Genomic DNA, 13,511 nt, shown 5'->3' on the forward strand with positions numbered 1-13,511 from the left:
ATCGAACTCACAACCTCTAAGTGTAATTCACTTAACTCTAACTCTTGCACTTTCGCCTATATCCACACATATTCACATATATACATATATATCGACATGTATACACATATATTCACACATATTAGGTAAGCCGAAAAAGTGTATTTATAAATTCTGTAGGTGTAAGCAAAGGCGTCGACTTCAAATTACAGGGAAACCAATTTTTTGTGGGTTTCTGCTTTTATACGACAAGTCATTTTAATTGCTTAGTGTGTGTGTATATATATATATATATATATATATATATATATATATATATATATATATATATGTAGAGAGAGAGAGAGAGAGAGAGAGAGAGAGAAAGGTGGGTGGGTGCTTATTTCTACTACTGCTCGTGTTTATGTACAGCCAGCAGAGGATCGTTTCTGCTATATGAACTGCTGCTAACCGCCTCGAACGACCATTATAAAAGCTGTCTCTATTGCGAGCGCATCGTATCTTGACGCACGCACAACAACACAGAAAGGATAAAGTTTGTGTTTTTTTTTTAATATAAGAACGTGTCTTGTTCAATGAAACGTGTCTTGTTCAACGAAACGTTTCAGTGTTTTCAGTGTTCATTACTTACTTAAAAAAAAAAAACAAACAAACAAAAAAAAAAAGAGAAAAAAGAAAAAAGAAAGCAGTAACCAAAAGTTTACAAGACCTGGACACGGACCCTTTTTAAAAGTTACATCTAAAACAAGCAAGGTTTAAACGTCAATGAACTTTGAGAGTAAACGTCTGAAAATAGACCACACAAACTCAAGTAGACACACGAGAGACCTCATTTACTTGGTCAGTCGGTGGCCGAAGAAAGGCCATCGCTAACCAATACGAATTATACCGCAATTATATTTATTAGTTGAAACTAAAAGGGTCAAGGGATCCTCTATTATAAATGGCGATGGTAAGTGAACTTATTATTTATTTATTTATTTTAATTCTTGACGGTGAGGCAGCATCGGTTTTTTTATTATTTTTTATTATGTTCTTTTATTATTTTTAAAAATTATTTTTTAAAATTATTTTTATTATTTTTTAATTATTTTTAAAATTATTTTTTATCATTTTTCATTATTATTATTTTTGGCGATTATTAATTTTCAATTAATCAAAACAAACAAACAAAAAACCGCAAGGTAATTGTAACGAATGAAGAGGATTTTAGGTCTTTTGATGTAGTATTCCAATTTAGTTCCGGAGATGGCCGAATCAGTTTACGATTCGAAAGCTTCGAGAAAAAAATAAATAAAAAGACAGACGGTACTAAGCATGCGGTTGGAGTCAAGGCTAAAAAAATTAAACCCTAAAAATGAACAAAGTTTAAAAGTCGTCATAAAAGAAAAAAAGGTAGTTTTCAAATCGTAAACCGCTTCGGCCATTTCTGGAACTGATCCAGGATTCTTCGTTAAGTTACTTAAATTCTCTTGATACCCATTCATTATAAGTACGATCTGAAGACTATTGTCGATAGCAAGGTTTAGAACAAGATACATAAACAAACATATTTTTGAGAGGGGTTGATTTTTTTTTTTTTTAATAAAGAAATGCTGACTTTAAAGCCGGTGTTAATGAAATCTGTAATCTCTACCTTGAAGCCAACAAAAACGTTCTTAATTCTAAAGAAATAAAGGATTTCGTTCACAACGGCTACAAAGTAAGTGTCAATTTTACAATGTATTAATAATAGTAAAGTGAAACTCCAACATTGCATGAAAATAATTTTCATTGCAATTTTGTTTGCAGTATTTGGATTCTTCGAACTGTTGTCTGAATGTTTCACAACGTTTCGTCCGATGTAACCTCCGACCATCTTCAGGTGTATTTTGTTGAACTTTCTGTCAAACTAGGGAATATACACGAAATTTCGAACGGAACTCTTTATTTAATTTACGCGGGTAGCATGCTCTCGTTCCGTCAGCTATCACGGGGTAGAAGTCTGAAGTAATCCACAATTGTATTTTAAGTGTCGCCCGCCCTGATGATTGAACAGTCAACCTTCAGAAGGACACTCATAAAATACAATTCTGTGCACATTCTCGAATTCGACAGAAAATTTCCCAAGTTCTACAAAATATACCTGAAGAAGGCCGGATGTTAAGTCGACCGAAACGTTGTGAAAATAATACTCAAAATAAGAACAGTAGTTCGAATAATCCCAATAATTCGAATGATCAATACTTATCTTAAAAAATTCAAAAACATAATGCAGTTTTGTTTTCAAGCAGTGTGGTAATCGATTCTCAGTTCTTTAAATTTATTACCGTTCTTTCAAAAAAAGTAAAAACTAAAAAAATTAAAAATTATAAAATGAATAAAAACAACGCGGCATCCCTCCGAAGCCACGCCCCCATCATTTTTTTTTTTTTTTTTTTTTTGCTTCTATCTCCAGTTACTATTTTAACTCAGTTCTTTGATACGGCAGGGGCGCATTTAAATAAACATGTTTGGCTTATGACTATCGCTAGGACAGCGCCATATTCTTTTCATTATTTTGACTCTCGAGTGTGTATCCGTTGATATCTTATATGCTTTTACATAGAGTGATGTGGTTTTCGGTTGATTAACTGTCAGATTTATACTCGAGAGTCAAAACAATGAAAAGAATACGCTGTTGTCATAGCCCTCCTAATGACCACTAAATCAGCCATAATAATTGACCTCTGACTTTTAAACTTTAATTAAATATGACCTTATTGGTGTACTGAAATATTTGTAACTTGATATTTTTTACAGTATAGTATTGGAATTTCAAAATCGATAAAAAAAAAATATAGAGTTCAGTTTTAAGAGGCGGGTTAAATGCTCCAAATTCTGAAAAAAAAAAAAAAAACGGGATTGTTTGGCTCAAACTCAGGTAAAATAAAATCAAGCATGGGCCTTATCTTATATTAAACTTACATAAAAGACTGAGCCCCATGTTAAAAATTGAAATAAATTAAAACATAATCTATAAAATACTTATAGATTATTTAATCAACAGCAATCCAAATTAATTCTTTAAAAAATCAATATTAAAAGCTTCAAAATCACTTTCAAATTCCGAACTGTCACGATATAAAAACAAGTAGCCATTTTAATTTTTTATCGGTAGATACAAATATAGTTACCGCTGTTTACTTTAATATCCTTCGTGATGTGAAAGTAATTTTGAAAACTTTAAATCATTTATTAGAAATTTCTGTAAAAGCACTATGGTCAATTTATTTTCTTTGACCAAAATAAAACTTGAATTTGTGTACGCATACCTGTCGTACCAAAGAACACATCCCTCTGTTTAATATAGCTTTAACACCACAATGTTTCAACGTATATTCTAATTCGAGCAAACATCTATTGATTTTTTTTTTCAAGTAAGGATTCCGAGTTGTCATGTGTCGGGAGCACCGATAACCATGCATCAACACATGTCTATTTATGATATAGTGTCCTTTTCTTTCTTTCTTTTTTTAACTGTTCTTCGTTCTGTTCTCCTCCTACACATATTAGCTGCCCTTTAGTTGTATGTGTGCACATTCACCGATATTTGGATCGGTGATTGGTTTGTGGATTTCTTCTGCAAGAAAAAAAAAGCTTTATAAATAAACAAGATGATCCTCCTGGTGCTTTCTTTCTCTCTCTCTCTCTCCCTCTCTCTCTCTCTCTCTCTCATACACACACACACACACACACACATATATATACATAATTCTCTCTCTTTTATATATATATTTATGTATATATATATTTCTCTCTCTTATATGTTTGTATATATATGTATGTATATTTCTCTCTCTCTCTTATATATATATATATATACACACACATATATATATATATATATATATATATACACATATATATATATATGTATATTAGCAGTTCATCCCGGCTTTGCTCGAGCCCTATGTACTGTTCGTAGCTTTATGTGCACACACACACACACACACACGCACGCACATACATACATATATATATATATATATATATATATATATATATATATATATATATATAGTAGAAATGGTAATTAATAAAAACTGAAGAAAGGGCTCAATACTGTTGTAGAGCAAATATGCGTTTTATTTGTTATTACCGTATCTTTCTGTTAAGTTACATTATTGTTTCAGCTACCCGGCCGTTTTTTTTGGCAGTCTGTAGCTTCCTCAGACTTTTACAGAAATGTTCGTTAGTATAACGAACATTTCTGTAAAAGTAATACTTATATATATATATATATATATATATATATATTAAAAAGTTTGACTCATGTCCAGGTAATCTACATCTAAAATTTCAGGTGTTTAGATCCAAGTTTGGTGGAGTCTGCAAAGGTCAACTTTTTTTAACTTCACCTCTTGGTAGGCAAATTCTCGCCCCAAAACTGATTAAAAAGCTTGTGGCATGTCTGAATACCCTTATGTAAAATTTCAAATGTTTAAACCCAAAAGTGGCTGAAAAGTTTGATAGAGACCGCAAAGGTAAAATCTTTTGAACTTTGACGCCTTGGCAGCCAAACGGCCAAAAATTGATGAATAAGCTTGCCCTATGTTTGAATACAGTTCATGTAAAATTTCAAATGCATAGACCAAAAATTGGCTGAGTAATTTGGTAGAGACCGCAGAGGACAAATTTCTTTTAACTTTGACCAAAATTTTGACTCCTTAACATTATTTTGGAATCAAATCCAATTTAAAAGTTTGATCGCTGTCCGAGTAACCTGCATCTAAAATTTCAAGGGTTTAGACCCGAAATTGGCGGAAGAGTTTAATAGAATTTTCAAATTTCTCTCCGTAAACAGATTAAAAAAGATTTTCCTAAATCTCAATACCCCTTATGCCAAATCTCGAGTCTGTAGACTGAAAATTAACAGAGTAGTTTGGTAGGACACACACAGACAATTTCACTTGTGTATATATATATATATATATATATATATATATATATATATATTACAAGGTGGTCACCACTTATCAAGGCCCGGAAGCCACTCAGGGATAAGGGTTATTGCAAGTACAGTACGTTAGCGTGGGGATTTAATAAAGTGTCTACTTAAGGGGGCGGTTCATCAGGAATTTGTTTACGTTGGACTTGAAGACATCCAGGTTGTAGTCAGGTGGGAAGCAGGCAGACGGAACAGAGTTCCACAGGCGTGCAGTTCTAAGAAAGAAGCTTTGTTCATGGAATCTACGTTTTGATTTAGACACAGATAAAGAGTGGGGAAAATTTTTGAAAGTGTATTCAGTTAGACGAGTGTATATATACTTCCCTCTCGTATATTGATAATCTACATCACTTTCTCTTATAAGTATATCCTTCTATCTATCTGTAAATGTACGTCTTTATAAAATAGATAATATGGTATGACATTATGTGAACGAGAAGAAGAAAAACCTATAACATTAGAAAAATATCAACATTTCTTCCTCATTTTCGGGGAACTTCTTCGGGATGAAAAAATGATCGAGGAAAATTAAGTTATAATCAAGATGAACCGAAAGATTTTCGCGCTACTTTTCTTTAAAGATGATCGTTTATGATGTGATAACTGACCACGTTTACATAAATTTTAAACAATCATTTTATCATCCTCAAGAAGTCCTCCGAGAAAATGGGAACGAAACGTTGATGTTTTTCTAAGGATATGGATTTTTCTTTTCTGTTTCACACACACACACACACACACACACACACACACACACACACACACACACACACACATACACACACATATTCATCTTTGTCTATGGCTTAGTTTTCTATCATGTTGATTGAATATTAAACTTACAAATTTTAAATTCTAAATGAATCGAAATATATTAATATATTTAACAACGAACTTTGATTCATTCTATCATTCATTCACATATATATATATATAAACCAGATCAACGAACTATTTAGCCACCCACATCGCCTTGTACATGGCTTCATTGCTAGCTCCCCATCTATAAGACCATAGATCTGTTTTCTGGCCACACACACACACACACACACACACACACACACACACACACACGGATATATATATATATATATATATATATATATATATATATATATATATTGCATATAAGTTTATGAAAGGTTTAGGTTCTTAAGTTAATAATTGTGTCAAATCAGGATCACGCGTGTACTAGCGCACATAAAAACACCACGCCCACAATTAAAATCATATATATATATATATATATATATATATATATATATTCTATAATATAAAGCTGAACGTCTGTGTGTGTGTCTGCTCACGAATAGGCTCCTATATGGTTGACTATTATAGAAAACTGATCACATATAATGATAGAAGATGTATCGAGACACAGGAATGGGTATGTTTGATCTGGCATAATGATGATTCATTAAAATTGTGGAGTCTGCGTACGCGCCTGGTCCACAATGTATGGAAATAAAAAAAAAAATTAAAAAAAAACGTTTACAAGTGTTTTTGATACAGATGTACATATTAATACTTTGATTAGTATTTTTTAACTTAAATACGGATGATATAATAAAATTGTGGGGCCTGCGTTCGCGCCTGGCCTCCAAAGAATGGAAATAGGCACAAACTTTAATAAAGACTTTTCATATCTATCTGCGTAAGTATACTTTGATAATTATGTCTCAGTTTGAAGAAATATGGTATAATAAAATTATGAGGTGTTTGTTCGCGCCTGACCTCCATAGAATGGAAATATGTCACAAAGTTTGACAAGTTTTTTAATATAGATTCACAGAATGTTATAAGTGATAAGTGTTTCAGTGTGAACAGGTATGGTATAATAAATTATGGGGTTTATCTATTTTTTTTTACTTTCATCATATTTTGCATTGGTTTTAATACCCCCAAATTCGAAGCTATCTCTTTACAACCCTTCCTTTTCATAACCTATCATACTTTCATAAATCAGAGTCCATTTTCTGTAGGCTTTTTTTGAACCCGATCAACGACGGGTAATTTTGCTAGTATATATATATATATATATATATATATATATAATTATTTTTTTACTATAATAATTAAATACCTACAGACACTAGTGTTTCATCCTTTCGGGATTCTTCAGTGCAGGGTGTCACGATTACTACCAGTCGAACGATTCGAACCCCGCGACACGAGACATCTCTGGCTCGATTAGCGGAGGCCGTATCCATTCGGCTACCATTAATCATGTGAAATAGCGTTGAATTTTAAACATTTTTTTAAAATTTAAATGTTCATTACGTCAGACAGACAGTGATCAAATCGTTATACGATGATCTATGCATAAGAGCTAAATTGACCGACTTTTAATTCAACTGAAAGTGCTCAACGATAAGAAACGTATTTCTTAAAGGGGCTGTCATAATTATTTTTTTACTATAATAATTAAATACCTACAGACACTAGTGTTTCATCCTTTCGGGATTCTTCAGTGCAGGGTGTCACGATTACTACCAGTCGAACGATTCGAACCCCGCGACACGAGACATCTCTGGCTCGATTAGCGGAGGCCGTATCCATTCGGCTACCATTAATCATGTGAAATAGCGTTGAATTTTAAACATTTTTTTTAATTTAAATGTTCATTACGTCAAACACACATATTTATATATATATATATATATATATATATATATATATATATATATATATATATATATATATATATATATACACTAGCAGTCAAGCTCGATATGTATATGAAGCAATTTTTTATGCTTTATAACGATTTTTATCAAACTTTTCCAGAAATCGAAGAATTGTGCTCATGTCATTGGAATAAAGTCTAAAATAAGCTTGCATAACCTTTCGACTTGCATAGGATTATCTTCAGAACGTTGATGACAGATTTGTACAATTTTTAAGACCCTACTTTCTTTATCTTTTTATTTTTTCTTATTAACCCCAAACATATTATCACTTGGACGTAAAGGAACTATTATTTGGGACCATATCTATGGGGATATTATGTAGGGAGGTGAGTAGTAAGATGTTTGTTTGCAATACATGAAATTCATTTTACGTTGGTATAGTGAGAGAAGCATGAAATGGAAAAGCTATTCTAAAGTCTAGAGATTCATGGTGAGAAAGTATTATATAGTAGGTTTTCTGCATCTAGGAATGTATACTGTGAAGGGGTGAGATTTTGCTGATTGTCAGATTATTTACACTAAGTGTCACAATTATTGTTTAAATCTTTCAATTTACAGAAAAGAATATAAAAACGACAACTTTTCCAAAAATTACTGTTCTCATCTTGAGTATTATTTTCCCAAATGTTTCGCCCGATGTAACCCCCAACCTTCTTCAGGTGTATCTTGTCGAACTCGGGAATGTTTCTGTCGAACTCGGGAATTTAAGCGGAATTTCGAACGCCGCCCCTCCTCCATGAAAATGAACCCGTTGGACTCCTTCGTTTAGTCATACGTCGAAAACATCACCAACATGACATCCCATAACACCAAAGCCAACCTGATCGCCTCCATCCGTCGGTGCTTGTGGAAAAGGCATACTGCTAACTCCAGACACTATCGAGGTGGTGATTGAGGCTGAATGCGGCTACATTTAATAGATGTCAGTTACTTCAAGTTACTTGTATTGATTTTTTTCAATAAAAGTTTAAAAAAAAATACGATTTAAAAGGAACAGTTCGATTTTGACGAAAATTAACACTCTGATGCAACCTAACATCATAAATGCATTGGAGAAGTTTTGTCATCACACAGACAGAAGGCCATGGCGTATAAAATTAACAGTAGATTTTTTTTACATGACAGGAGTTGGCTCAAAATTAATGTTTCTGTTTATAGGACAATTGAACCATGATACTTGACTTTTGCATCTTAAACTTTAATTCAAGTCATTATATAATAATTTCATAAAATCAACAGTAGTTTCTCTACAGTGCAATGTAGATTAATATATTATCGACTAAAGCATTGCAGGGAGGTATGTAAGACTTCCTTCTGTGCACCGCAGTGGGTTCGTGATTAGAGTAGGCAATCACTTAACCTGATTGACAAATGGGCGATTTCATTGATTTTAATTACAAAAGTATTTGAAGCATGAAATCTCCGTTGATCCTCATTCAATCTCGGGCAACGTCAGGCCTTTTGCTAGAGTATGTGTGTATGTGTGTGTTATAAAAGTCTTTGCTTAAACAAATATTATTGGCGAAAGAATAAATAATTCTATATTATAATACAACTTCACTTGCTATTGAGCTCTATTTTATAAACACCAGAATTTAGCATCTTAGTAAAAACAGCAACATAATTACTATATATATATATATATATATATATATATATATATATATATATATATATATACTAGCATGGGTGCCAGCGTTGCCCGGGTATTTGGAGGTGTAGGTTAAAAAAAAAGCGGTCACTTTTTTTTAAACTTTCACTCCTATAATGACGCCTTAAAATTTATTGTTTTAGGCTCAACTCAAGTTATTAAGTTAGATCCATGTTCAACGGACCTATATCTAAAATTTCAAGTGTCTAGACCAAAATTGTCGGAGGAGTTTGGTAGAATTCTCAAAGGTCAATTCGTTAAACTTTGACCCCTTAATCGCCAAATTTCTGGCCAAAAACCGATCACATCGATTTTCCAAAATCTCAGGACCCTGTATATCAAATTTCGAGTCTCTACACTAAAAATTGACAGAGTTATTGCGTAGGGAAATGTACACACAGACACAGACACGCACCCACTTTCACTTATATATATATATATATATATATATATATATATATATATATATATATATATATATATACTAGCAGGAAGACCTGACGTTGTCCGGTATTGAATGAATATCCACAAATATTCCATCTTCCCACACATTTAATATAATCGAAATCAGTGAAATCGCAGTGTACCGGAAGGAAGCTTCACATGCCCTCCTACGGTGTCGTAGTCTACAATACATTGTAGTCTACATTGCACTGTAGAGAGACCTCTGTCGATTTCATAAAATGATAATAATGTAAATAATGGCTTCACTCAAAGTGTAAAATGCAAAAGTCAAGTATCATGGTTTAATTGTGCTCTAAACAGAAACATTCATTTCGTACGCTCCCATGTCTTATCAAAGAACCTACTGTTGATTTTACGAAATTATTTTATGTAATGATTTGAATTAATGCTAAACATACAAACGTCAAGTATCATGATTCAAGTGTGCTCTAAAAAGGAATATTTATTTCGAACGCGCCTCTATCATATAAAATAACTCTACAATTGATTTTATACGCTAGGCCTTTCTGCTTGTGCGGTGATACTTCTCAAATACACTTGCGATGTTAGGCTGTATGAAAGTGTTACGTTCGGACTTATTTATTTAATCGAATGTTTGATACTTATCCGAGACATTCCGATGCAAAACCTACGTAAGAACACTCACAGCGACATCAATAGAATCGTGTGCAATTTAAAAAAAATCGTTTCAGATATTTCCGAGTCTATAGAGAACGACCTCCCTCACACGGACAAAGTTACTTTATATATATATATATATATATATATATATATATATATATATATATATATATATATATATATATATATACAATGCTATGGGAGAGAGATAGAATGAGTATGTTTCTCGAGAGCATGACATAAGTATTAACTCAATTTTGATCTTAAATGTTCAATGTGTGATATCACATCTTTGAAACACACCTACACACACATATGTGGGTGCGTGTGTGGTGGATATTGCTCATCTTTTCTTTCCAATGCTTCTCAAGTGATGTCGGAAGTGGGTTGTAAATCTCTCCATATGAAGCAACCTACGTAACTGACGACACGAGTTCACGCCCATCAATTTCCTGTACGTGTCGATTAACAGCGATTGACCCGCGTTTGCGTCACGAAATTCTCAACATCCCTGTCACCTTTCTTAGTTCACTTCTTTTGCTTTTCTCTCAGCCATGGTTTTCAGAACATACAGACACACTTCTTTCTTCTCTCATCTCTCTCTCTTTCTCTCTCTCTCTCACGCACACACACACACACACATATATATAACTACTTAATTTACTCACATAAAATTAACATACGAAAGTATAGATTTATGCGTAATCTTTAAGTATTTACTTCAAAAGTGCTCAATACGTAGGTAGAGCTAGTTAGTAAGTCATAAAATATATATGGCGATTAAGCTACACTGAATATTCCGCGTTTCATCCACTCTAGGACTCTAGCACTCTACCACTCTAGGAGCATATAAAAACGATAAACAACCACAGAATTCGCGCATAAGCCTGAAGAGTCCTAGAGTGGATAAAACGCGGAATATTCAGTGTAACTTAATCGCTATATATATATATATATATATATATATATATATATATATATATAAAATTACAATAGAAAAACGCGAGCATGGAAAGTAATATGGTTAAGCTTAAACACGGAAAAGTAAAGGACTAGTTGTTAAAACTGGAAAAGAAGAGGACAAGATATTCTTGTAAAAATATAATACATTTATAACTTAAAATATTGCAGCATGAAGATTTTTAAAAAATTCAATTTATAATATATAGTCGATTCTTAATGCTGCAATTTTTGCATATTTTTACTAGAATATCTTGTCCTTTTCTTTTCCAGTTTTAACAACTAGTCCTTTACTTTTCCATGTTTAAGCTAAATTATATTACTTTTCATGCTCGCATTTTTCTATTGTAATCCATGATTTTTCCAGGTTTCCAATAAATTAACTTGTTCTTTGTTTAATTGCAGTCTTATCTTTTTGCCCCTATAAACATAACATACACATGTGTCATAACAATGAACGGCGCTCGTCTGCTTTCAATAAAATCCCCAATGATCTCCCTTTCATTCTTTCATTCTGTCTGTTTCACTTGTTATTTCTCTTTTCGCGACAGCAGTGAATTAGTAGTAACATTAGTCGCTGAAGCGACGTGGTTGCTATGGAAACCAGTCATAAAAACGTCGCTCACCTCCTTACGTTTTTTTTTTTTTTTACGATTTATATATATCCGCTAGCAGGAAAATCCGCCGTTGCCCGGGATTGAATGAGAATCAACGAATAATTTTATTGTTATTGATATCGGGGAAATATATTTACATTCTAGTGATTGTGATGACGTTGTTTCTCATATGCTAATCTAAACAAATTTCAATGTTTATAAAATAATGTTCAATGGAACATAGAACTGTATTATAATATAAAAATATATATATTTTTTTGACAATATTGTTTGTTTATGCAGAGAATTTTATAATAGATATATATTAGCTGGACGCCCGGCGTTGCTCGTCGTACAATACGCTTAAACATGATATTTTAATTCATGCAGATTGCGTATGTATTATTATAGAATCAATCTTCTATTGATTATTATATATTATGAGAAATAATTTGCCCGGTGGACTAATTCGCAAATAAATAAATAAATAATGCTAATGTAGTTCATTATATTCCGTCTGTGTTTGTTTACAATATCACGTCAGCTGATATTTCGGCTTGACGATGAATCTTATTGTTAATTGCATTAATTAGGTAGAATTTGATTATTTATGGGGACGGTTCAATAAGAATTTGTTTACATTGGATTTGAAAGCTACCATGTTGAACGATGTTCCACAGGCAGGCAGCTCTGTTTTCTACTTGAGAGTCACCGCTTATCAAGACCCGAAGGACATTCGAGGATAAGGGTTAATGGTAGTGTAGTAATTGTTAATGGTGTAAATTGGGTAGAATTTGATTATTTATGGGGACGGCCTCAACAAGAATTTGTTTACATTGGATTTGAAAGCTACCGTTATATTTAACCTGAAAGCAAGCTAGGGGAACAGTGTTCCACAGACAAGCAGTTTTGGGAAAGAAGATATTTCTCCTTTTGAATTTTTGTCACATTTTCGTTCATTTTGCATTCACTTCTTTTGTTTATTTTTAATATTTTCTTTTTAATTTCATTTCGTGTATTTATTTTCAACCTTTTCACTATTTGATATTTTATTTCATCCATTCTTTTATAAATTCTGTATATCTTTCGTTCATTAATTTCTTAAATCTTTCGTTTCTACAGTTTTATTTTCATTCCTTCATCCATTCATCTTTTATTCATTATTTCATATTTACCCTTTCCCCTTTTCCATTCATTCATCCTTTCGTTTCGTCATTCATTCATGAATTCGATTTTCTTTTTGTCATTTTATTCGTAGTAATCACATCTCACTTCTCTCGGTGCAAATGTGCGCAACGCTTCTGTCAGCTTTCTTTAACTCCATTTATTTCCGCATTTTAATCCCGCTTAACATGCACAAACGCTTACTCGAACACACACACACACACACACACACACACGCACACACAAACGCACACACACACACACACACACACACACACACACACACACACACACACACACACACACACACACACACACACACAGGTTTGAATTGTGTACACATGCAACCAACAACATGTAGTTATGTTCAGTCTCTTTGGGACGCAATAGCGCGAAACTAGCAATCATCATGAGCT

The 13,511-nt window shown here is 32.8% G+C and overlaps 1 protein-coding gene across 2 annotated transcripts in view; it reads left to right on the plus strand.

Annotated features, from left to right (window-relative positions):
* Positions 1 to 325: 325 nt before the first annotated feature.
* Positions 326 to 13,511, plus strand: part of LOC145277532 (neo-calmodulin-like) — a 332,153-nt gene continuing 318,967 nt past the window's right edge. Inside the window, exon 1 of one of the 2 annotated variants that reach the window (XM_080128983.1) lies at positions 326 to 931. In XM_080128983.1, the coding sequence (XP_079985109.1) occupies positions 923 to 931 (9 nt within the window). In that variant the 5' untranslated portion in view covers positions 326 to 922. The remainder of the gene's footprint in view (positions 932 to 13,511) is intronic. The other variant, XM_080128982.1, reaches the window with a different exon arrangement.

Source organism: Euprymna scolopes, chromosome 6 (assembly GCF_053919585.1).
Source record: "Euprymna scolopes isolate OS-2025 chromosome 6, ASM5391958v1, whole genome shotgun sequence".
Classification (NCBI taxonomy): Eukaryota; Metazoa; Mollusca; class Cephalopoda; order Sepiida; family Sepiolidae; genus Euprymna; species Euprymna scolopes.